Source organism: Hydra vulgaris, chromosome 15 (assembly GCF_038396675.1).
Source record: "Hydra vulgaris chromosome 15, alternate assembly HydraT2T_AEP".
In the NCBI taxonomy this organism is placed as follows: domain Eukaryota; kingdom Metazoa; phylum Cnidaria; class Hydrozoa; order Anthoathecata; family Hydridae; genus Hydra; species Hydra vulgaris.
Genome location: NC_088934.1, coordinates 701,624 through 728,651, shown reverse-complemented (window position 1 = coordinate 728,651; position 27,028 = coordinate 701,624). Strand labels below are relative to the sequence as shown.

Sequence of the window (27,028 nt, the reverse complement as noted above, 5' to 3'; positions counted from 1 at the left end):
TTAAGAAAATTTTTATAAGAATTAAGAACGGAGTTCTACAACTTTTATTGAAAAATGTTTGTCAATTATAAGTTAAGAATCACTTTACATATATTAAAACTAAAGTAATAATCAAATAATTAATCAACTTGTTTGCTGTTTTTCTTTATTTTTCAAACAGTTTGCGATATTATTTTTAGTTCCCATTGTATTTGGATGGTTGATACCTAAAATTTCAGTTTGTATTTTATCAACAGAATAATAAATTTCTAAAGCTTCGTTATATTTTCCCATGTCGTTCAAACAGCTTGCGATATTATTTTTTGTTGACATTGTATATGGATGGTTGATACCTAAAATTTCAGTTCGTATTTTCTCAACAGAATAATAAATTTCTAAAGCTTCGTTATATTTTCCCATATCGTTCAAACAGTTTGCGATATTATTTTTTGTTGTCATTGTATCTGGATGGTTGATACCTAAAATTTCAGTTTGTATTTTATTAACAGAATAATAAATTTCTAAAGCTTCGTTATATTTTCCCATATTCTTCAAACAGATTGCGATATTATTTTTTGTTGTCATTGTATCTGGATGGTTGATACCTAAAATTTCAGCTCGTATTTTATCAACAGAATAATAAATTTCTAAAGCTTCGTTATATTTTCCCATAGCGTTTAAACAGCTTGCGATATTATGTTTTGTTGTCATTGTATCTGGATGGTTGATACCTAAAATTTCAGTTTGTATTTTATTAACAGAATAATAAATTTCTAAAGCTTCGTTATATTTTCCCATATTCTTCAAACAGATTGCGATATTATTTTTTGTTGTCATTGTATCTGGATGGTTGATACCTAAAATTTCAGTTAGTATTTTATCAACAGAATAATAAATTTCTAAAGCTTCGTTATATTTTCCCATAGCGTTTAAACAGCTTGCGATATTATGTTTTGTTCTCATTGTATCTGGATGGTTGATACCTAAAATTTCAGTTTGTATTTTATCAACAGAATAATAAATTTCTAAAGCTTCGTTATATTTTCCCACAGCGTTCAAACAGCTTGCGATATTATGTTTTGTTCTCATTGTATCTGGATGGTTGATACCTAAAATTTCAGTTTGTATTTTATCAACAGAATAATAAATTTCTAAAGCTTCGTTATATTTTCCCATAGCGTTTAAACAGCTTGCGATATTATGTTTTGTTCTCATTGTATCTGGATGGTTGATACCTAAAATTTCAGTTTGTATTTTATCAACAGAATAATAAATTTCTAAAGCTTCGTTATATTTTCCCATAGCGTTCAAACAGCTTGCGATATTATGTTTTGTTCTCATTGTATCTGGATGGTTGATACCTAATATTTCAGTTTGTATTTTATCAACAGAATAATAAATTTCTAAAGCTTCGTTATATTTTCCCATAGCGTTCAAACAGCTTGCGATATTATGTTTTGTTCTCATTGTATCTGGATGGTTGATACCTAAAATTTCAGTTTGTATTTTATCAACAGAATAATAAATTTCTAAAGCTTCGTTATATTTTCCCATAGCGTACAAACAGCTTGCGATATTATGTTTTGTTGACATTGTATACGGATGGTTGATACCTAAAATTTCAGTTTGTATTTTATCAACAGAATAATAAATTTCTAAAGCTTCGTTATATTTTCCCATAAAGTACAAACAGTTTGCGATATTATTTTTTGTTAACATTGTTTCTGGATGGTTGATACCTAAAATTTCAGTTTGTATTTTATCAACAGAATAATAAATTTCTAAAGCTTCATTATATTTTCCCATAGCTTTCAAACAGCTTGCGATATTATGTTTTGTTAACATTGTTTCTGGATGGTTGATACCTAAAATTTCAGTTTGTATTTTATCAACAGAATAATAAATTTCTAAAGCTTCGTTATATTTTCCCATAGCGTTCAAACAGCTTGCGATATTATGTTTTGTTCTCATTGTATCTGGATGGTTGATACCTAAAATTTCAGTTTGTATTTTATCAACAGAATAATAAATTTCTAAAGCTTCGTTATATTTTCCCATAGCGTTCAAACAGCTTGCGATATTATGTTTTGTTGTCATTGTATTTGGATGGTTGATACCTAAAATTTCAGCTCGTATTTTATCAACAGAATAATAAATTTCTAAAGCTTCGTTATATTTTCCCATATCGCTCAAACAGTTTGCGATATTATGTTTTGTATCAAGCGTAAATTCATTATTTTCGCCATAAGTTTCTGTATTAAAACTTTGAATACTTTTTAATATTTCGATTGCTTCTTCAAATAAACCTTTACATACTAATAATTTGTTAACAGATGTCGTCATATTATGGAATGTTTTTAAAATTTTTATTCCATTAGTGCGAAACATATAGATAAAATGGAAAACAAAATAGTTTCCGTAATCCACGTGATCTTTTACTTCATTCAATTCAAATATAAATAAATTTTCAATTAAACTAAGATACGTATTTGTCGTTGAGTTTCTATTTTGAAAACATCTACACGTCAGCTGTGTCAGTTCGTGCATTGAATATTTGTTATCATCAAAATTTAGTAAAGAATAACTCATTAGTAACCCAACGGCTTCATCTATTACATGTTCTTCGTTTATTTCCATTTGTTTTGAAATTTGGATTATAAACTGTTTACTTATGTTTTGATAGTCGCAATGAGATAAACAGTTTAATATTTTAAATGGAAAAGGTTTACTTTTTTCTAATTTTGTTAAAACTACGTTAATTGCTTTTATTGCAGACTTTGGTTCTTCTTCGGTTGGAAAGTTATTGTCTAATATTTCTGGTTTCGATCTATATCGATCTACGTATTTTTCTATCGAAATTTTATGAATATTTATATATTTTATTGCCTGAGTAATAGCGAACGGATGATAACCAAGTTCTTTAATTAGGTTTCTTATACTTTCATCGGCGTTTTCTTTAATATTATTTTTTACATAAGCGAATGCTTCTTCTGAAGTAAAAACATCAACTAGCATTTTGTTTACGTTATTCGACCACGCTCTCCATTGGGAGGTAATCAACGTAAATGAATCCGGTTTTCTTGAAATATACATGGTCAGGTTTCTAACACTTTCATCGTCGACATTGTCAAAAATATACAATTTTTTTTTTATTTTTATAATGGTTGTGAATTTTTTCAACAATCACTTCTATATTCAAATAATCACCTTTTGAGTCATGAACTTCGAATCCTAATATTTGACATTGGTTTCTCATTGAGGTTTGTAACTTTCCAAATGCTGCGTCTATCCAAACAAAGTTTTTGTAGAAGTTATAATAAATTTCGCAATACTTTTTCGCAATTTGTGTCTTCCCAACACCGGACATTCCATATAATATTAAAGTTGACTTGTTTGCTCCATGTAAAAAACGTCGAATTTCACAAAGTAGTTTTTCGCGTGAAAATAAATTTTCTGAAAACGGTTGAATTTCTAAAAATGAACGCATGGTTAGTTTATAAAAACTTATTCTCTCAATTAAAATAAATTTAATATCATTTATTTTAGTAAAAATTTTTTCAAACGTGACGCGTTATTTATTAGCGTATTAAGTCCAGTTTTAAAAAGTTTTAATATAAAAAAATTACAAAATTATACTACTTTTAAAAACGTTTTTATATAAATCATGTTACAGTATTTTTATATATTAAGAGAACGTTTTTGTGAACAAAACTTTGTAAACTTAACAATTTGAAAAACATCAAGTATAATTACTTGATGTTTCTCTAGAGAATTCAACCAAAAGAACGATGTTTTTTTTTAATTCAAATTTTACTAAATTTAAATTTTAACTGAGTTTTGGAGTTTCAAATTCATAAAAAAACCCACATTTTTTAAAGCTTGTTCTCTACCAACCAGGGGCGTCGCCTTGGAGGGGGTAGGGGGGGGAGTCTCCCCCTCCCAGAATCTAGAAAAGAGAAAAGTTGGGAGTTTCCTTGCCACGAGTTGGGACAGTTGGGAAATCGGTGATAAAATCAAAAAATATTTTCCAGTTAAATAAAGTTAAAATGTTTGCGAAAATCCATCAAAGATCTAATTTTTTTTTGACTTGGACAAATAAACTTTACGTTTATTAAACGGCTTAAGGCTGTTTTCCACAAGACGAAATAAATTGCTAAGTCATAACGGAACGCCCTTTTGATTTCCACGTTGTTGTTTTTTTTCGCGCAACTTTTTTTTGTTATCAACAATAAAAATGGCAGCTGCAAGTTTATGCAATAAAAATAACAGCTGCAATTTTATGTGTGACTAAAAGCAGTTATTCATTTTTTTCATACTTTCTACTTTGAAACGTGAATATTTATTTCCATGAATTGATTTTAACATTTCTGTCTTTGTATAAAAGATATGATAGCATTTAAAATAATATGATTCATTTTTTAATATAATAATTTTATATAAAGCTTTTTATCAGAAAGTATAATAAAATAAATGCTAAACTCTGATATGAACGTTTTGCGCCTGTTATTACTTCCAATTATCAGTATACTAAAGTAGGATCAGAATTAGGTTTGTAGGAGTAATAGGCCTAATTAGAATATATAATAGAATTATTAGTCTTATTCTATTATTTTAAGACTCTTATATCTTATCACATTTATTAAGATTGATAACTTTTATAAACATTGATTCCTTTAAAAATTACGGTAAATTATCTGCGTTTGTTTTCCAGCACTAAATATGAATAGCAAAAGATATAAATTACAATGTTGCGTATGCAAAGCAGTATTTAATAACGACTATAAAACCAGTCATGAAAGATCCGTTCATGGTGGTAGAAAGGTTCGTATACAAACAGTGGGAGCCCCAGAGAATCCTTTTGTAGCCTCCTTAGCTTCAAAAAAACAAAAAATGGAACCTCAGAATGCTGGTATTTATATCGAAGTGGATGATGAAACACAAAGTAGTGAACATACAAAGTTAGACTTGATAATAATTGAAACATCGACTTCAACATGTGGTATATCCATAGAAGAAGAAACAACATCTTTTAATAAAAAATTTGAAGAGGACGCAAGTTCAAAAATTCATAATAATGATGCAAAAGGGGAAAACCCGGGTTATGTTGTAGTCCAGGAACAAGCAGAGAAATTTACAGAATTAAATCCTAAATCAGATGATTTAACCCAGTTTCATGACCGAGATAAAAAGGATGACACGAATATTATTAACTTGGATACTACTGAAGTAAGCAGTGAAACAACAAATTGGACTTCGCTCATGGGGAATTTGGGTGTTTTAATAGATAATCTTAAAGATTGTAATGACATTTATAAAAAATATTGTAAAGAAGAATTAGTAAATGAAAAATTCGCTGCAATTGAAATTGTGAATGCAACAAGTTCTGTGGTGGAAATGTCAAAAAATGTTTTGAAAATGGGAAACGCTTTTATAAAAAAACTCGATACCAAAGCTCAAAATATTATAATTGACAAATCAGATTCATCAGCATTGATAAGCCATGACCCAGGTTTACGTCCACATACAATTACGGATAATCAAAAACTGTATTTAATCCAGTTAGGGCCACACCAACCAAAACTTGCTAGTTTCCCAAGTGACGGTAAAAATAGATTTAATCCCCAGTGGTACAAAGAGTTTGAACATTTAGAATACAGCACCCAGAAGGATGCCACATTTTGTTTTGTCTGCCGCCTTTTTCCCAAGGGTGTTGGAAAGAAGGGAAAAACTGAAGATGCTTGGATAAATGTTGGGGTGAGATCTTGGTCTAAGATGAAAAGCTATGGGAAAGACAAACTTGGAAAGCTTCAGGCGCACTTTACTTCTCAAGCACATAAAGTTGCATTAAGTGAATATTGTCACTTTCTTATGAAAAAAGGGCATATAGATCACTTTATAGATAAATCCAATAGAATTGCTTTAATAGAAGAGCAAAAAATAGAGGTGCAGAATAGAAAAATTGTCGAAATTCTTATCGATACATGCAAGACTTTGGGAAGCCAAGGGCTAGCGTTTAGAGAATCGGACAGTGCTAATCAAGGTAACTTTGTTGCAGTTGTTAATCTTATCTCTCGCCACAATCCCACATTAAAAGCCTGGATTGAAGATAGAGCCCTTCGTCCATATAGAGTTACATACACGAGTCCATCGTCTCAAAATGAAATGATTAGTTTAATTGCAACTGAATTAAAGAGTAAGATCATTGATGAAATTAACAGCTCCAATTTTTTTTCCGTGATGGCCGACACTACTCCCGATATGTCACATAAGGACATAATGAGTATAGTTGTGAGAACAGCCAGTGAAAATGGTGAGATTCGGGAAAGGCTTTTGAAATCCGTTGAATGCACTGATAAGACTGGAAAAGGGATGGCTGAGCTAATTTTATCTTCTTTACATAAAGAAGGCATTGACACATCAAAGATGGCTTTTCAGTCTTATGACTACGCGAGTTCAATGTCTGGACAATTTAAAGGAGTACAAAAGTATATAACAGAAGAAGTTGGCCATAATGTACCTTACATACCTTGTCAAGACCACAGAACAAACACTGCTCTTGAACATGCCTGCAATGTTAATGCTTTAATACGAGAATTGTTTAATGTCCTCGAACAGTTGCATGTTTTCTTCACATCAAGCACAAAAAGATTTAGTCATTTAAAAGAAAAACTTGAAGACATTGACATTGCAAAACAGCTTGTAAACCTGTCTAGAACAAGATGGACCGCACGAGCAAAATCTGTTAAGGCTTTAAATCAGTGTTTGGAGAAGGTTATTGATCTTCTTCAGAGCATCTCAAATAATAAGATTTTTGATACTAACACGAGAACTAAGGCAATGGGACTTTTGAAAAAAGTAACAACTTTTGATTTCATTATTACTCTTTTCTTCATGAAGAATATCATTGAGAAGATAAAAATATTAACTGAAATCTTAGAAAGTCCAAACTTCAATGTCATTGACAGTATTAATGTAATTGAAAGTACTGCCAAGAACATACAAAATATCAGTAACGATACAGATGCTATGAACAATTTGATTGAAAGTGCAGTAATATTTTCTAGGAAATTACACATTGATGCAGAAAACGATTATGAACGACACCATAGATTAATAGCAATGGAGATGAAAGCTTTTTACCGGAAAGAATTCAAAGAGGTCATTGACTCTCTAGCCATAGGTTTAACCGAAAACTCGGCAGCATTAAAGGAAATATTTGCCCCTATCACCAAAATTTTTAGTTTTCCGTTAAATAAGGATAATTTGAGTATTGAAAACTTAACAAAAGCAAGCAAACTTTTTCCTCCTGGATACAAGGATCATATTCCAGACGTTCATGTGCTGAAAGGCCAGATGGAAATTTTGATAGATATCTGTTTAGAAGTAGGTGATGGAGATTTTAACTCATCAAGAACACCAGCCAAGACGCTGCAAGACATTTTGTACCATGTTGTGAAGTTAAAGGGTATACTGAAACAAGCCCATAAACTATGCATTTTTGTAATCACAGCTGCTTATGGTGTAGCATCAAATGAGCGTTCTTTCAGTCAACTCAAGATTGTAAAATCACATCTGAGAACAACAATGAGTGACGAGAGATTGGATAGTCTCATGCTACTGAAGTGCGAAAAAGAACTTTGTAAAGGAGTTAACCCCGAACATCTTGTTAAACGATGGGTTCAGTTGAAGAAACGTCATATTAAAATCAAACAGTAGACAAAAAATGATAGGCTGATGATAAAATATTTTGCGTATAAGTTTTGTAATAAAATAATATTTTCCATATTCCTTTGTACTAACTCATTTCCGTTAAATTTTAAACTGCTATATATGCTGCCAGAATGGTTTGTAAAGTTTATTGAATTTGTAAATTGTAATATTTTTTTGGACTAATACAATTTCACTATGAATGGGTAAAACTTTTAGACGTTTTTTGAATTGAATACTTTGTATATATGTAAAGGAAGCTATGTTTTGTTAATAGAAGTTAATAAATACTGATAATTGGCAATTCATGAGAGTGAGTGCAGTGTAGTATAACAATCAGTAGATTTTGTAAATAGGACAGAAATTGATTTCTTGAATTCTTGAATTATAAAAAACAGTTGTGAAAACTATGTTAAGCAGTTGGGAAAAACAAGATCTCTTCCCCTCCCTCCCCCCCCTGGAATTTTCTCACGCAACGCCCCTGCTACCAACCCGTAATGCAAATGTTTGGACTTTCATAAAATTTCTATTTCTATTTTATGTTTGCTTGTTTATTTCATTTTCGAGTTCTAAAATTTTGTACAAATTAGTTAATTAATAAATGTAATATTTATTTTTGAATTAAATTAAGGAAAAATAACCAAAGTAGTAGTAGATTTAATTATCAGGTTAAAAGATTGCTTGCGCAGATTATGATAAATAACCTATAAGCTATAGTCAATATTTCTATAAAACTGCAGGTATAATACCCAAAAAAGGTTTCTCGATTTACTTTTTGATCATTGTTTATAATCATTTGGAAAATGAAGTACAGATAGCTGATGTATTAGAATGATATCTATTAGTTTCTTCTTTGAGACTCTAAATAGAGAACTTCGCAAATCAAAGTTGAATTATATATCCAACATATCTAGATAAATTTTTTTTGATGAACCTATTTCTTATAGTCATAAGTGATCACATACCCAACAAGCATTTTCCGTTTTTTCAATGTTAAAATTAGGTCAATATTTTGAAGCCATTTTTTTTAAAGTTCTACGTATTTTTCACGTCAAACCTCAGATGTTGATTAATTAACCTGATTTCAACCCAGGGCCGTGCACAGGATTTAGGGGCCCCGAGTATCCTTCAATTTGGTCCCCCTTCTTTTCAAAAAAAAAAAAATAAAAAAAAAAGCCTGCTAAAATATTTTGATTATACTGCTGGTATATAAGTATAATTAAGTAGTCCAGCTTTTGTGTCTGACAATGTTATTTTTCTTGCTTATTTTTAACAAATTTTTTTATCACATCATGAAGTCAATATTTTGAGCTAATTGAGACCTATTACTTAAAATAGCAAGATCATTAGTTCGTTCTTGCGCAAAAAGTTCTTGAAGAGCTTCAATTTATTGAATTAAAGAAACGCAGTCCAATCTCTACATTTTTTGAAAATTTCCCCCAGCCTTATTTCAGAAATTTCGTTTAAAAAGCCGAATGAGACAAGAGGTTTCTCTCCAAAGTTTGCCGAATGAATTTGCTTCATATGAAGCAATTCTTAAGTCAGTTCATTTTCAGTCTCGTCACATGAATATTTCTGCAAAAAATGGGAGCAGGCACTCTTGATTTCTGCTTCAAACAGTTTTTAATATTCCCACAAAAAAAAAGAATTTAGCAAAAATTTCTTGAATGGCTACGAGCAGTGAGTCCACCAATCACAGAATCAAAAATTTGAAAAACGAATCCTCGAAATGTTGCCTCCTCTCCTCATTCTGTCTCTGTTGATTATATTTTAAATTTTTTATATAAACTTTATATTTTAAATTTTTTATATAAACTTTATATTTTAAATTTTTTATATAAACTTTATATTTTAAATTTTTTATATAAACTTTATATTTTAAATTTTTTATATAAACTTTATATTTTAAATTTTTTATATAAACTTTATATTTTAAATTTTTTATATAAACTTTATATTTTAAATTTTTTATATAAACTTTATATTTTAAATTTTTTATATAAACTTTATATTTTAAATTTTTTATATAAACTTTATATTTTAAATTTTTTATATAAACTTTATATTTTAAATTTTTTATATAAACTTTATATTTTAAATTTTTTATATTAACTTTATATTTTAAATTTTTTATATAAACTTTATATTTTAAATTTTTTATATAAACTTTATATTTTAAATTTTTTATATAAACTTTATATTTTAAATTTTTTATATAAACTTTATATTTTAAATTTTTTATATAAACTTTATATTTTAAATTTTTTATATAAACTTTATATTTTAAATTTTTTATATAAACTTTATATTTTAAATTTTTTATATTAACTTTATATTTTAAATTTTTTATATAAACTTTATATTTTAAATTTTTTATATAAACTTTATATTTTAAATTTTTTATATAAACTTTATATTTTAAATTTTTTATATAAACTTTATATTTTAAATTTTTTATATAAACTTTATATTTTAAATTTTTTATATAAACTTTATATTTTAAATTTTTTATATAAACTTTATATTTTAAATTTTTTATATAAACTTTATATTTTAAATTTTTTATATAAACTTTATATAGAAAATTTAAAATAAGTTTAACAACCTTCAAAATTACAAATAACGGAGTGTAACTTAAACTGTATTTATCCATTTGCTTTATATGATAAACTAAGGGGTTAGTTCAACAATTGTTTCTATAATATAACCTATATGACTTGTATATATTCTTGTATATTCTTCTATTTTAAACGTGAAATGTTGTAGTTTAGGATATAAATTTAAATCAGTTGTAAAATTTAAAATATTAACATATCTTTTGATGGTTATCATTATTTAGGTTAGTTGCAGCTATGTTTACATAGAGCTAGATTTAGATATTAATTTTAGACACGTGGCATGCAATATCACACTGTAAGTTTCATCAGTTGTAAAATAAATCAGTTGTAAAATGTTTACTTGCATTTTTTTTATGTGTACTTATTTATGCTAGTTAGAGCAAAGTTTATATATTGATTATTATAATTTGTATATTTAAGTTTTATAATTTGCTGTTTCAGACACGTTTTTTTTTTTTTTTTTGAAATTATTTATTTTGCCGTTTAAAAATGTTTACATTGCAAATACATTTATATAAACTATTGGCTGGGGCGAGAAGGAAGCGTATTCAGCCTTATCGCCGAGCTCCATTTAAAAAAAATAATAACAATAAATTCTACATTACCGTAACGTAAAAATATATATAAAATAACAAATAGAAATGAAAACCGAAAATAACTAATATAATTAGAAATAAAATATATATATATTTTTTTAAGAAGCGTTGAAAACAATTGCTAAAATGTTTAACAAATATATTAATAAAAAAATAAAAAAGTCAAAAAAATAAAATTACTTGAGGATAAGAAACAACAAGAAATGAAACTTCATAATTAATATAATCAATAGATAAATTATTAACATCATCAGTGATATTTTCTATCCATATATTTTTTTTATTTTAAATATTTTGTATTAATTTATATTAATCACTGATACAATTAAATCTATTTTTTATATGATTGTTTTTAGTTTAAAATAAACATTTAAAGTTGGATATATCCATGAATAATAAGAATCGTTTTGATTCGTACTTAAATTGCTCTAATGTAGTCTGTTTATTGTTAACAATATTTGGAAACTTTTTCCACAGATTAGGTCCGCGGTATTTAATTGAATAGGAAGTTAATTTTAATTTATATTGTGGAGCAATAAAATTGTTATCTGAAAACTTCGTTGAGTATTTATGGTTAATTTTATTAAAATAAGATTATAATATTTTTGGAGATGATCCATTTTTTGTTATAAACATAAATAATAAAACTTGGTGTAAATTAAGTTTATACACATTTAAAATATTGAGCCCACGCAGAAGTGGTTCGCAAGGAACACTTCTGTCGGCTCTAAATACTATTCTGCACGCATGTTTTTGTTTGTTGTAGAGTTTCTTTAGCTTTGTATGCTTAGTACAACCCCACACAATATTACAATAAGACAAATAACTATGGATAAAGGGATAATACAATTTTTTCAAGGATGATATATTTAGAAAAGGTTTAGCCCTAAACATCATTGCAATATTTTTTGAGATTTTTTTTCAATACTATTTATATGTGAATACCACTGTAAATTTTCATCCAATTTTACTCCTAAAAAATTTATGAATGATTCTCTTTTAATAAAATTGTTATTAATTTTAAGATCTGGTAATTTAAGAGGAATATTTTCAGATTTACTTACTTTATGAAAAAGTATATATTTTGTTTTATACGCATTTATTGAAAGTTTATTACTTTCAAACCGCTTACTAACTTTACATAGCTGTTTGTTAACTATTTTAAAAAGTAATTTAACATCTCTGTGAGAAAAAAAAGATTAGAATCATCAGCAAACAAAGTTAGGTCTAAAAGATTTGTTGATAAGTATAAATCGTTTATGTACAACAGGAATAAAGGGGGTCCTAAGATAGATCCCAGAGGAACCCCGCAAGTTATGGAGTATGGAATAGTATTTGTTTGATCATAGTACAAAAATTGCTTTCTGTTTGTCAGATAACCTTTGAACCAAAGTAAGTTTTTATTTTTCACTCCGTAGTTTTCGAGTTTTATTATTAGAATATAGTGATTTACGGTATCAAAAGCTTTGGGCAAATCAATGAGAACTCCTAATGTAAAACAGTCATTACCTAAGGCGTTAGATATTTGATTGGAAATTTTATTGCGTGTTCAGTAGAATGTTTATTTTTAAAGCCAAATTGTTTGCAATACAACATATTATTCTCAGTTAGATGATTATAAAGTCTGTGATACATTTTTCTCTCTAGCAATTTTGAGAAACATAGTAATATTGATATAGGCCTGTAATTTAAAATATTTGACTTATCTCCAGATTTAAAAATTGGTGTAATAGGGGCAATTTTTAACTTATCAGGAACAATACCTGACTTTAATGAGAGATTGAAAATGTGAAATAAAGAAGGTTCAATGACGTCAAATACTGATTTTACAATACCGACACTAATTTTATCAAAACCTTCACTTTTTTTACTTTTGAGACTGCTAAAAGCAGTTCTCAACTCACTCAGTTTTAAATCAGTTTCATTCATCGTAAATTTATCATAAGTTTTTTAGTATGAATCGAATGGAATGGAATTATTAAGAGTTTTAGAGGCCAAATTTGTGCCAATATTAACAAAGTAGTTGTTTAGTTCTTCAGCTATAATTGATTTTTCATAAACTAACTTTCCATTAATTAAACAATTTTTTGTAATTATTTAAGTGCTTTTGTTGTAATTATTTTTTCCAATTAAATCCTTAATTACATTCCACATATTTTTTGGTTTTTTCAAATATATTTTTATAATTTTTTTTTGAGGATTTTAGTAAACTTTTAGACATCCAGGGAGTTTGGAGCGACTTATTATTTATACTTTTTTTTATTTCTGGAAACGCTATTTCATATTGTTTGCAAAATTGATTAAGAAACAATTCATATGCATTATTAGCATCATTTGATTGCAGTATTAGATCCCAATCAACGCAATTTTGTAAACAATTTTTAATTTTTTTTAAAAAGTTTTCATTGATCTGTTGCCAAATTAAGGTGGATTTTGTGGAAATATTGTTTATTAAAAGGTTATTTGTAGCTAAGAATGTAGGAAAATGATCCGAAATATCGGTCTGTATTATACCTGTGTAAAGAAGATTATTATGAAAGTTGTTAGTTATGATGTTATCAAGAAGAGTAGAAGACCTATTTGTTATTCTTGTAGATTTGTTTATTGTTGGGATAAGGTTATTTTTTAGAAGAGTGTTTATAAAGTTCTTAGCATTAATATTTGAGGCATAGTTAATCAGGTTGATGTTAAAATCTCCGACCATATAAATATGTTTTTTTTTATTTATAATTTTGTATAGAAATGTTTTAAGATGAGTTTTAAATTTTTTTAAGTTTCCAGTTGGCAGTCTATAAGTAGTATTTATAGTTGTGTTTCATTGATGCAGAGATCGTTACGTAAGACAAAATTTATTGAATTGTGGATATAAATACAAACGCCCCCACCTGCATTTACTTTACGTGCTTGATGAATTGATGTGTAATTAATTAGTTCAAATTCAAAATTTGTTTACACAAAGTTTTCTGTCAGACAGATAATTTTAGAACCGTGTTTGATTGTATCCAATAATATTTTTAAATTTTCAAAGTTTTTATTTAAACTTCGAATATTGATATTTAAAATTGAAAAAGTGTTTTTAGTTTTTCATAGATATTGTGATGATTCAGAATCTGAATAGTATTGACTTTCTAGCATTTTGTGACTAAAATAATTTAAATCAGTGCCGTTATCATCGATGATGTCATTTTCATTTGAAGATTTAAATATGAAATTTTCCTCCATTTTTAAAAACAGTTTAAATTAAATATGCATAGTAATAATGAAAATTAAATTTCGTTAATTAATGACAAATATTATAAAACTTATTGCTTTTTTTTTGCATCCCAATCGCGAATTATCAATTGATCGTAAGATAAGTTGGCAAGTATCGTAAGATAAATTGGCAATTTATCGTAAGATAAATTGGCAATTTATCGTAAGATAAATTGGCAATTTATCGTAAGATAAATTGGTAATTTATCGTAAGATAAATTGGCAAGATAAGAAGGCAAACTTACCAGGCGCACTTTCGATTTTCATTTTTTCCGTTAAATCTTTTCGGATTTGTGTCGTTTCAAAACAGAAGTCTTCGTTTATATAAACATTTTTCCTTTTAGGTTACTCGACTTCCTCAAAATTTCGACTTTATCTTTATAATCTAAAGGTTTTATTACTATTGTTCTTGGCTTTTTAAATTCTTTGCTGCCAGTTCTATGGGCCCGTTCAATTTGACATTAGTAAAAGATAATATATCTTCAAAAACTTTTTTACCTTTATTTTGCTTTCCTCCCAGCTTTCACCTTCATATTCATGAATTCCATCTACTATTAAATTATTACGTCTCGACCGATCTTCTATCTCCCTTAACTTTTTTGGTATGCTTATACTTTCTAAATTGTTTTCTTTGCTGCAAACTTTTGCTTTCATAACTTTTTCATCAATTAGTTGTTCTTAAAAATTCAAACTAAGTTTTAAATCGTCAATGTCTTTTTCTACTTTTTCTAATCTGTCATTAAATATTTTTAAGCTTCCACTAATAATACTAATAAAAACTTTTTCTTGTTGCTTTAACATCAGTTCAAAATCTTTTTTGTAATCTTCAAACAATTTTGTTATTTCTAATATGGTAACTGCCATATTATATAAAAAATTATTTATTTTCTTTAGAAAAATAAATATAAACAAATTTAGCTTTAACAAAGTCGTTTGAAAAAAAACGTCCGTTCGCGATGATAATAAAACGGTAAATGATAATAAAGCGGTAAATGACACGTGTCATGCTATATCACGTGTCATGCTATATCACACTGTAAGTTGAAATTAGTTTTTACTATTTTTTTTTATTTGCAATTTTTTTATTTAGATTTTATTTGCAATTTTTTTATGTTAGTTACAAATAAGTTTGTATATTGCTTGTTTATATTTGTATCCTCGCAGTCGGAGAGTCACGTGGTTAAGCAAAATAACAATAGGGCAAGTTGTTGCCATCTTGGATGGGGGAAAACAAATGATTACTTGAGATAATAAAGCAGGAGAATTCGTACAAAAACGTGGTTTAAAGAGTTTAAAAAAAGAAATATTGGTTTGTAAATACATTGAAAGATTAGAATTTAACGCCGCCGAAAGGTATATAAATAAACTGTCAGTACTTGGAGTCAACCGGTGTATATACAAGTTCCTTGCAAATACTTGGAAAGATGATCAAACTGAATGGTCATGAGTTCAATACCATGATGTTTATAACTATTTAATAAAAAGTCCTCGAATTCTCTTGAGACTATAGATAACTAAGAAGCATTAGATGCTTATAAATATTTTGTCTTTGGCTAGATGCAGGAAGTTTTTCAAACGACGTTAAGCTCTGGTTTTTTTGTTTTGAAAACACAAGTTGTTTGACTTGTGTGTTTAAAACTAGAGAACCATCTTAGTCACCAGAGTTGGCTCAAAACAACAAAACCATCTTACAAAACATATATACATATATATACATATATATATATATATATATATATATATATATATATATATATATATATATATATATATATATATATATATATATATATGTATATATATGTATATATATATATATATATATATATATATATATATATATATATATATATATATATATATATATATATATATTGTTATTATTATTATTATTATTATATATATATATATATATATATATATATTACTAGTCGTTTCGCTCGGTTGAGAGAATTTTTTATTTTATAATCAACTGTAGGGTATAAAACAGCTAAAATTATTTCAAATCTTTTAATACGAGGTGGCCCTAGGTACGCACATTTTTATTGTACGTATAGCTCAGGTCCGGATTAATAAAGTGGCCAACGGGTATAAACATTGTATAATTATTCTAATTATCTTTTGTTATTCAATACAATTTTTGACATTTGTTTTAAGTTCAATAAACGCGCACATGCCTCTAACTCAAAATCAAACAACCACATTGCGCAAAGCTCTGTCTATTCTAAGCCTGTATATATACAGGCTCAGAATAGACAGAACTTTGCGCAATGGGGTATGTGTGGTAAATTGTGTGTTTTATTTGCACAATCAAAACAAAAGAATTTTTAGATGCTATATTATGTTATAACATTTATGATAACGGATTGCACCTCATTGATTTTTAGGCTTCACCTTCATCTTGAAGGTGATCAGTTCACTTTGCTTATAACTGTGACACACAGTTAAAAAATCTTTTGAGAATTCCTTTGTGCGAAATTTATCTCTAAGAAAGTCATAGTTGTGATTGTGCAAATAAAACATACAAACATTAATAGCTGTTCAAAAGTAACTGTTTTGTAGCATTTATTACTATCACGAAAGTAATACTTTTTAAAAATAAATTTCTTAGTAATTGAAAAATAAAATAAAAATATTTCCAAAAAAGTTTAAATTTAACTTAAAAAAATATTATAGTTATTTAACTATTATGCTTTAGTTTTTTCCCTACATAATATAAAATTCAGTACTCAAATAGAGTACTGAATGTTCTAAAAGAACAGAGAAAATATTAGTTTAGTAAAAACACTTATAAAGATATCTTCTACGGTCTGTTTCCTTTCAACAGGTTTAGCAGCTTCCTGATGAACATGCTGATGGGGAAACCGACTGTTGAAGATATTTAGATAAATATTTTTACTTATCTAAGTATTAGGATCTGAAAGACAATTATAAGATCTTGAGCTTTATAAATATAAAAATTCGAACCTTATATAAGCAAACGAAATAAAGAGAAGTATATTAAAAAATAAATTACTAAAACCCTAGTTGTATAACAACTTTCATAATACTAGAAGTGTCTGAGTCTATATAAAATTAAAGAATTCTTTTTTTTTTAAGGTTGAGTTTAAAAACGTGAAAGGTATTTAGATCAAAATTCCGCAAAACAGTATTATTTCATAGATGGGGCCCACTTTAAGCATTGAATAATTGAATAATATTTATTTGACTAAATGGCTCAAAATGGCAAAAAGTAATGTTTCTAATATCGTATTTGTTGTAATGTTTCAGGTATTATAAAAAAATGATAGGGGAAAGTTTTTTTTTCTGTACATATATATATACAACACACCATGAAAATCTGGAACTTAATGCTGAAAAAATATCCCATCAAAATCCTTTTTACTAATGATTGTGTATGTTATAAGGTTCTCATAACCACAAAAATTGAAATTAAAGTTTGAAATCCAACAGTGTTATTTTAATTTTAATATTTCGTACAGAAAGTTAAACTTGACCGTTATTTAATGATAGGTACACCTCTTAAAAATGCATTTTACAAGTTTTTAATTATCAAATTGATAATTAATCACACTAAATTTTGTATTGGTACTTATAAAAAGCTTATCAAGAATTTCAATCGATTTTTTTGAGCTTAGAAAATCCACTCAGCACATCCCTATTATATACAAACTTATTGTTTAGGTCAACCCAAAAAATATGTTTTTTTCGTGCGCCAAAATTTTTTTTTCCATCATGCTTATTTTTGCAAAATACCATAAACACTGCAGAAATTCTGTTTGTTTAATTTATATAAAAAAAGCAGACAGGCACCCTGAAAATTTGAGAACCTAACGCTGATGGAAAATCTCCCCAAAATCCTTTGAAGTGGTGATACTGTATACCATAAAGTATCCATAATAAAATTTCAAAAATTTGTATTAAAATCCAATAGAGTTATTAACGTTTTTTTACAACTGATATTTATCTAAAGTCATAACAACTTACAACTTCTCCAAAAAAAAGTTATTTCACTCAAAAAAGTCAACAGAAATTTCTTTACTAAACACACATATTAAATAGAAATACACAGAATTGATTTCTGAATTATTTTATTATTCTTTTTTCTTATTAACAAACATTTTCGCAAAAAAAAAAGCACTTCTCAATAAAGTATTCTAACAACCCAACGTTTGTCAGAATATTCTTATTTGACTTTTTTGCATCTTGCTGCAGTTCCGCGCAGTTAGTTCATACTTTTTGACTATTATACACTTATATATATATACAACAACACAGTTTAAGAACTGATGAGAGTAATTGGGATGAGAAGCATCTCTTTTTTATCTTTTCCAATTACTTTTGAAACAAGAATATAAAGCTTTTGTGGCTTTTTACTATACAGTCCCAGGCTAATTTTTTTCACCTTGAAAAATTGTTGAACATGATGAAAAACAGCATAATCCTTTGGAGTGATAGAAATTTGAAGCTTCAGAAAACTGGGTTTGAAACCTTTGATTTTCAAAACATAATCAAATGAAAGAGAACGAAAAACAACGAGCTTTGATTGCAATAACCAAGTCGCTGAGAGAGCAATTGATTTGGAAAAAGTAAGATTTTTCCACACCAACTGACTATCTTCTGAGCTAGCAACAAGTTCTTATGGTGAAGTATTCTCTTAATGCCTTTTGATGAAAGTTGGTTTCAACTGGCCTTACTAGGCTAATCTGGTTGAGAGCAAATCCAATTTTCCTCATTCCGGTATTTGAAAGCCCCCCCAGCCGGCACTCGACGCATAATCGACGTCGAATTTAGGTCGATATTAAGTCGCAACGTCGTGCGACTTAATTTCGACTCGGTTTAGATCAAGTTGAAGTTTTTTAAAGCCCAGAAATCGTTGCGGCAAAAAAGTTTTTTTATAACGATATAAAAACATGAATTCCAACGAAAGAGTTAGAAAGCATAGACAAAGAAAAGCATTTTTACAATCAGCTGTGGAAAGTATTATAACGTCCTCTTCTTCTGAAAATGAATCTATTTCATTTCAGTTCAATAATTCGCATGAGGTTTTTACTGACGATAGGAGTGAATTAAATGAATCACTGAATGATGATAATTATGATCATCATTCAAACTTTTTGGAAAATTCGGAGTCTGATTCTGTTATCAGTGTTGAGCTCCAAGAAGATCATAACGATGAAGATGTTGTAGACCTACAGACTGAACTTGCAGTTTGGAGTACTTCAAGTATGCGTACACGAGATTCTTTAAACCAACTTCTTGCAATTCTTCGCAGAAACGGGCATCCAGAACTTCCAAAAGATTCGCGAACATTGTTAAAAACACCAAGGTCTGTAACTTCATATTCTAAGTGTGGTGGAGATTTTTTTCATTTGGGTATTGAATCTGGTATTAAAAGGATTTTTGATAGTATAGTTATAACTAACGAAGTAACTCAAAATGTTGAATTAATTGTAAACATTGATGGACTTCCATTGTTCAAATCTTCAAGTCTAGAATTATGGCCAATTCTTTGTCGTTTTAAAGGTTTGAAACCTTTTATTGTTTCAGTATACTGTGGCACCAAGAAGCCTAATTCCATCAATGAATTTTTGAAAGACTTTTTAATGGAATACCAGCTATTGAAGACTGAAGGATTTCTTTACAAAAACAATAGATACACAGTCTCTATTAAAGCATTTGTATGTGACGCACCTGCTAGAGCATTCATTAAGTGTATCAAAAGTCATACAGGATATTATTCTTGTGAGCGATGTATAATTAAAGGCTCATATGATGGACGAGTTGTCTTTCACAAAAATAATTGTGTTACAAGAAATGACCTAGATTTTAGTCTATTGAAATATGAAGTTAAACACCAAAAAGCTAAATCTCCTCTCATTGATTATAATTTCCCTTGTGTTACTGGATTTGTCTTAGACTATATGCATTTGGTTTGTTTGGGTGTTATGAGACGAATTTTGAACTTTCTGACCGATGGTCCAAGATTGTGTAAAATATCAATTCAGCAAATTAATTGTTTATCAGAGAGTATGACATCATTAAATAATCAAATGCCTAGTGAATTTGCTCGTCAACCTCGATCTTTAGAGTATTTAAAACGGTGGAAAGCAACTGAATTCAGGGAATTTCTTTTATATAATGGTCTTGTTGTACTTCGAAGAGTTGTAAAAAAAGAAGTCTACACCCATTTCCTTTGTCTTTCAATAGCTATTAGAATAATGCTGAGTTCAAATAATGAGTATCGAAATTCTCTGTTGGAATATGCTCATCATTTGCTTGTATACTTTGTTTCTACAGCAAAAAATATTTATGGTAATAAATTTAATACATATAATGTTCATAATCTAATTCATCTCCAAGATGATGTAGCAAATTATCAATTACCACTTGATTCAATTTCTGGATTTGCTTTTGAAAATCACCTCCAAATCTTAAAGAAACTTGTTCGTAATGCCACAAATCCTGTAAGTCAAATTATCAAGCGAACACATGAGTTGGAAAGTTGTGGAGCTAGATATTCTGAAAAAACTTTGTACACTAAAATAAGTATAAAGCATAAAGATAGTTGGTTTTTACTGAAGTGTGGAAATTACGCTAATATAAAAGAAATAAATGACAACAATATTTATATATGTGAGATTTACAGAAGAGATAGCATGGAAAGTTTCTTTCTTGAACCCTGTGATTCCAAGAATTTTAATATTGCACTTCTAAAGGAAAGATCACTTAATCTTACACGTAAACTGATTGAAAGAGATGATATTTTGTGTAAAGTTGTTGTTATGCCATATGGTGATCATGGTCTAGTGTTTATTCCTCTTGTTCATGATGTCAACTGGAATTAAAAAATATATTTTTGTTTTCCTTTTCTTTTTTTTAAGAACTGCATTACATGAGTATTTTTAGTTTTAGTAAAATCTGTTTTTTTTCTGCTAATTTTTCACTACAAAAATTATTTGATAAGCCTTTTTTGAAATTATTAAAGAGTAAGACCTAAAAAAAAGTTTAATTATTTTCAAATTTAAATAAAATTGACTTTTGCAAAAATCGTATTTTTATGTCTTTTTTTTAATGGAAAAATAACTTTGTATAATTAAGATTTTATTAACCTATTTAGTTTTTGCAATAGCAATTAAAACTTATTACCTAATAATGTCTTATGCTCGTGGTGTTTGGATAGAAGATGGTATTGAAACAGAAGGTGTTGTTCCATTTAACTGGATAATTAATAATAAATTGTATTGGCCCAATGGCGTATCTGTAGTAAGACACTTCCAACTTTTAAGTAAGCCGGATATCACAAAATGGATACAGTACAAATATTTGTCAACAAAGTGCGTAGGAGGTTGGTAGTTTATTACTTTCTTGAAAACTACTTTTAATATAATCTCTATATAAACAAGAAAACTCACAAATAATTTGTAAGTTAACTATGAAGAATTAAAATAAATTCTTTGTAAATTCTGAATTAAAAGTTGCAGAGTTTTTACAATTATTTTTTTGATTAACTTCTAGATGAACAAACATGTCATGATTATGAGTTCATAACAACACAGGAGGAAAAAAGTGCTTCCGAAGAATCTTTGCAAGAAAGTTCTAATGAAGAAGACAATAGTATGTTATAAACAATATGTGAAAACTTAACTTTTCAATGTTTTATTGTTATTAAAAATATTATTTATATTATATATTATTTATATTATGTATTAAATATTAAATTATTAAGAAACTATATTTGCAATAATAAAGGGTAGCTTTAAAATATTTAAAATAGTTGTCACAAATAATTTTGCAACTGGTTTTGGTATATTTTTTTAGTTGTTGTACCCATATTTCCAAGTGTTGTGTCTCCACAATTAACTCTAAAATCTAAACCCCAACTATCAACATTAAAAAAATCCTGTAGCATTAAAAAATTAGGAATGAAAAAATCAATTCAATGTGATAGAAGTGTATCACCAAGTTTTAAAAGCATGAGGAAGATTGCAATACCATGTTAGTAATGAAACTTTTTTTTTTTTTTTATAGATTTTTTAGTTTTTGAAACTCCTGATAGTTCTTTTATGACATTTAATTTTAACTACCTCTATTATAATTATCCCCAACATGCAATTATATCAAATATTTCTTTGAGTTTTGTTGTTGGTATTGTTGTTCTTTATTTATTATCTTTGTTATAAATATCATCTTTTATACTTCTTAAATTGTTTGTTTTTATAAATCAATAAAACTCTCTGCATCAAACAATAAGTTTTTTTGTATATTTTATTACATTCTTTTTATTAAAGAATGTAATAAGCACGGAAACTAAATCAAATCACACACCCAGAGGTGAAACGTAGACATGGCTATAACTATCCCTTAACAAATGAGAGTAAGTTTTATATTGTTTTAATTGTTTAGGAATATAACATTAGTGTCAGTGTTAAACTAAGTATATGTAGCAGCATTTTTTTATTTAAGGAAGTAATTTGAATTCATTAATGATTTAGTTGAACTTGAACTCGAGTTTATGCTTTTGTTAGAATATCATCTTTATTTTATATATAATACAAATATTATAATTTGTTGTTTGTAATCATAACATTTTGCTTCTTTTTTTTTTTTTTTTTTTTCTTCTTTGCTTTTTTCATCTTTACACCGTCACAGTCAGCCAATCTTTTGAATTCTTTTTAGTATTTCAAAAAACTGTGATTAATCTTTTAACACAAATTTCAAACAAACTTGAAGATGTCACAATTTGTGGTTGTAGCAGCTTAACTCAAACACAGATGCCATCAAATGATGAAACCTTCAAATTTTGCCATATTAATTCTATGGAAGAACTTCATAAGTTAAATAGCGATTTAAATGATGATGCAAATTTTACTTCTTTTGTAAGTAATATTGATTTTTAAGTTTACAAATGTAATATTATATTATTATAAGAAACGGTGTATAAGGATTGAGCTGTTTATTTTGAAAGTTATTGATAACAATGATTACAATGTAACGGTATCTCCTCATTTGTGAAATTTTCACAAATGAGGAGATACTGTTTATTGTATAAATGCTATAAAGGAAATGGTAAAAACAACAATTCAACTTAATGCAACAAATCCAAAAAGATTTTAGTAAAATTAATCATAGATTAGTCATCATAGACTAATCATCATTAAGCGTAGTGTGTAACTTATGTTTTATTTTTTTAGAAAACACAACTATCACGAATTGGTGGAAAGTCCATAAAAATAAACATTAAAAATATTTTGCAAAGGTATGCTACCAGGGTTAATTTAAGCGATCATGATTTGCAAAATCTGGAAAAATATCTGGTCTTCAAAATTATAGTTTATGCAAAGCTGTGTACTTTGATTTCAAGGGGCAAATTATTATAAATTTGTTAGCGAATAGACAAATTAATTGTTATAAAAAACAAAACAACTACAAAAGTAATAATACTCTAGTCACTTCATTGTAAAAGTAATAAAACTATAATAGCGTTATTACTGGCATTACTAATGTTGTTTGAACAAATAATGAGTTATAAAAGTTATAAGTGCGTTATAAAAGTAATAACACTATCATGGTGTTATTACTTTTATAATGTAGTTAATTACTAGAGTGTTATTACTTTTGTAGTCATAAGTTTTATTGTTTTATCTTTTATAACTTTTTCGCTAACAAGTTTAAGTTGATTCGCCCCTTGGAAACAAAGAACACGGTTTTGCATAAACTAAAATTTTGAAGACCAGATATTTTTCCAGATTTTTCATTTCACGATCGCTTAATTTAACCCTTGTGCTAAGACTTTTCTAAAATATTTTAATATATATTAAAATATTTTAGAAAAATCTTAGCTCAAGGGTCGTCATTTTTTTCCAGCTATTTCTAAACAATATTGTTTAGAAACAATAGTTTTTTATATTTATACATTTTTGCCCAAGCTGGAAACAAGTGACATCACTTGTAACGTTTTTGAGAATAAGTTTCACAAGAAAATCAAATAATGTACATTATTGATAATATTACTTGTGAGCATTACTACCAAACTATGTTTTAATGAAGCACATAATTTTTTATATAATCAAGTATTTGTCAAAATGTTTTAAGTCTTAAATTTAATACTATTTAATAATACATGGTATTAAATTTAAAATATGAAAGTAATATTTATAGTTTTTGGTCTTTTTCTTCTGTCTGTCTTAATAAATAAACCTGTTTTTATATTTCAGTTTTTTACCAAATGCTACACAAGCATTATGTAATATGCATGGATCAGGTGCGAAGTTTGGGTTAATAAAATCTAACATCTACAAAGCAATAGTTGGTGAGCTATAATCTTTTTTATTAATATCAAATTTATTGTTGATATTACTATTTACACTATTTTTAGTTTTATTATTATTTGGACTCCTATATTTCTAAGGCCTAGTTAAATACCTAATTAGGTAATCTGTAGGCAAATCAGATTAAGAGATTTTTTTAAAAGTAATTATGTTGTATGTGTTGCTCAACATCGCTCGATAATTCAATTATTTTTTGTGCTTTAAAATATATAAAAAAATAATTATTTCTTAGATGCTGTTCTTTTAAATAACAAAGAGGCGACTAAGTCAGAAATATGCGAAGCAATTATGCTTCAACTTAAACATGCACCTCGAAGATCCCATGGTGGAGGATCGATTGTTCGCAAAGTTCCCACTGAAGAGTAAGCGTTGTGGGGATGCTTTTTAATAGTTATTGTACAACTTTGCTTATTTAAGCAACTTAGAATATTTTTGAAAGAAAAAATCTTAAATATATTTTGTTATTTTTGCTTTTTCCAAATAGCTTTGTTATTACTAGTTAAAACAACCTTGGTTGGTTTTTTAGCACGACATGCAATAAAATAATAAAACAGCAAAAAATATAAGTTAAAAACCAACACAGTTGTGTTGGTTTTGATCTTGGACATTGTTTCGTGAATATTATATAGAATCATGATTTTTTGTTACGTCGAATCAACGTTGTTCTATTACGTCGAAACGACGTCGTTTGTTTCGACGTCGGCATTTTTTACATTTTCGACATGATTTCGACGTCGTTCGACGTTACCGTTTGACGTCGTATCAACGTCGATTAGACGTCGATGTGCCGGCTGGGCCATGTTCTCTTGGATTGAAGTCATATTTTGAACACTTAAAGGACCAAAATTACATTGTAAGTTAAAATTATCTTATTTACATTTTAATCCGAACTGTTTCTCTAGGTGATGCATCTTTGCCTGAAACCACCGTTGATGAAATCTGCTCGGCAACTATTGGGTCTGCCAACACAAGTTCTCTGAGGTTTACATGACGATTTCCTTGTTTACAATGATAAGGATGTCCACGAGCAAACACGAATAAGCAATTGTGCTTATCTGTGCTTGTTTGTAATTAAAAAGTAAATCATATCTGGGGCTTGGATCAGATTTATTTTTTGAACTAAACCCAGCTATTTTATTTTCTAAACCTCAAATTACGTAAATACAGCCATAAAGTTTTTTACAATAAAAATTTATTATTTTTAAATTTTATAAATGTTTATAAAAACATTTTGTTGTTTTTCTTATTTTTTTGTTTGTTTTTGTTCTATCTCCATAAATAATTGTTTGGAGTAAATCAATTTGTAAAATTAATCAAGCGGTTTGCATGTTTCTGACGGCGGTAAAAGTAAATTTACGTTAAGTTTTTGTTACTTTTTTTGGTGGTTTTCAAAAATATACCTTGATAGTTTATATAACTGCTAATAAATAAGAAATATAGTTGAGTTAAGGATTTTTTATTAAGATATGATATGGATTTGTAAAAGACTCCGTTATAATTAAATTTTTTGAGCAAATATTGTCAATGTATGGTTTCCATTTATTGTTCTTATCGAGAAACCACTCCTAAATGCTTAATTATACAACATTAATTATACAATTATACAAATACAACATCTCTTTTTATTTCAATTTCATCAATAAAAAATTTGGCTGAATTTTGAGGTAAATAGCGTATTTAAGAGACCATACGGATATAGATCCATTTGGTTTTATTAATGTCAAGAGTTTAAATCTACAAAAGTTAATATAATTAATATCTTCCAGGTAAAACAAAATTGATCCCTAAAATAAAGTAGGTAGACAGCTGCACGCTTTTAAGAGTTTTTTAAAATCTAAATTTGATTAAAAATGAATTTCCAAGCTCCAAAATAATGCTACATTTACTGATATATCCACATAAATGTTTGTATTAATATTACTACTAACTTTTTTTAAGTGATTTGTAAAGTTTTATAAATGTCAGATCTACTCGAATATACCGAAGATTCTTCTGCAAGTTGTTTACTACTACTACTACTACTACTACTACTACTACTACTACTACTACTACTACTACTACTACTACTACTACTACTACTACTACTACTACTACTACTACTTCTACTACTACTACTACTACTACTACTACTACTACTACTACTACTACTACTACTACTACTACTACTACTACTACTACTACTACTAATGCTACTACTAATACTACTTTCACTAAGTATCATTGAAAGAAAGAATTTAAAAATGGGTATTTATATAAAAATTACCTTTAAATAAGCTAATTTTATCTCCTTGATTTGGTTCCATTTAAATTTGTACAGTCGTTATTCTAAAAGGTTATAATAAAGTATTAATGAGTATTTTAAAATTAGATAAAAAAACAACAACTTATAAATAATAAAAATTGTATATATATATCAAATCTGAACATTACATAGTATTAAACAAAATGATAGTTCCTCCGTTTTTAATCTTGACAAACAATAACGAGTGAAAAAAACTTTATATCTTTATTTAATATATAATATATTATATATTATGTATCAATA

General features: G+C 27.5%; 3 protein-coding genes across 4 annotated transcripts; 2 read left to right on the top strand and 1 right to left on the bottom strand.

Annotated features, from left to right (window-relative positions):
• Nucleotides 1–27,028, bottom strand: LOC136092358 (uncharacterized). Its single transcript, XM_065820418.1, has 3 exons — nt 26,914–27,028; nt 26,747–26,808; nt 1–3,450 (listed from the first exon to the last, which is right to left on the bottom strand). The coding sequence occupies exon 3, from the start codon at nt 3,070–3,072 to the stop codon at nt 124–126; it is 2,949 nt and encodes a 982-aa protein (XP_065676490.1). The 5' UTR covers nt 3,073–3,450; nt 26,747–26,808; nt 26,914–27,028; the 3' UTR covers nt 1–123.
• Nucleotides 4,699–7,695, top strand: LOC136092458 (zinc finger MYM-type protein 1-like). Its single transcript, XM_065820718.1, has one exon. The coding sequence runs from the start codon at nt 4,699–4,701 to the stop codon at nt 7,693–7,695; it is 2,997 nt and encodes a 998-aa protein (XP_065676790.1).
• On the top strand, nt 10,262–24,935 carry LOC136092359 (uncharacterized). 2 transcript variants are annotated; one of them, XM_065820419.1, is made up of 10 exons: nt 10,263–10,363; nt 10,526–10,599; nt 21,273–21,500; nt 21,671–21,769; nt 21,974–22,150; nt 22,455–22,529; nt 22,832–23,031; nt 23,347–23,411; nt 24,370–24,464; nt 24,716–24,935. In XM_065820419.1, exons 3-10 carry the CDS (start codon nt 21,308–21,310, stop codon nt 24,847–24,849), a joined length of 1,038 nt encoding a protein of 345 aa, XP_065676491.1. In that variant the 5' UTR covers nt 10,263–10,363; nt 10,526–10,599; nt 21,273–21,307; the 3' UTR covers nt 24,850–24,935. The 2 variants fall into 2 exon arrangements, with proteins under 2 accessions (XP_065676492.1, XP_065676491.1); XM_065820420.1 differs by lacking the exons at nt 21,974–22,150; nt 22,455–22,529 and having other exon boundaries at nt 10,262–10,363.

Coding starts and splice junctions, on each gene's coding strand:
- LOC136092359 (XM_065820419.1), top strand. CDS start 21,308: ATGTCTTATGCTCGTGGTGTTTGGATAGAAGATGGTATTGAAACAGAA. Junction 22,530..22,831: donor CTATCCCTTAACAAATGAGA/GTAAGTTTTATA, acceptor AATTCTTTTTAG/TATTTCAAAAAACTGTGATT. Junction 23,412..24,369: donor ATTAAAAATATTTTGCAAAG/GTATGCTACCAG, acceptor TTTATATTTCAG/TTTTTTACCAAATGCTACAC.
- LOC136092458 (XM_065820718.1), top strand. CDS start 4,699: ATGAATAGCAAAAGATATAAATTACAATGTTGCGTATGCAAAGCAGTA.
- LOC136092358 (XM_065820418.1), bottom strand. CDS start 3,072: ATGTATATTTCAAGAAAACCGGATTCATTTACGTTGATTACCTCCCAA.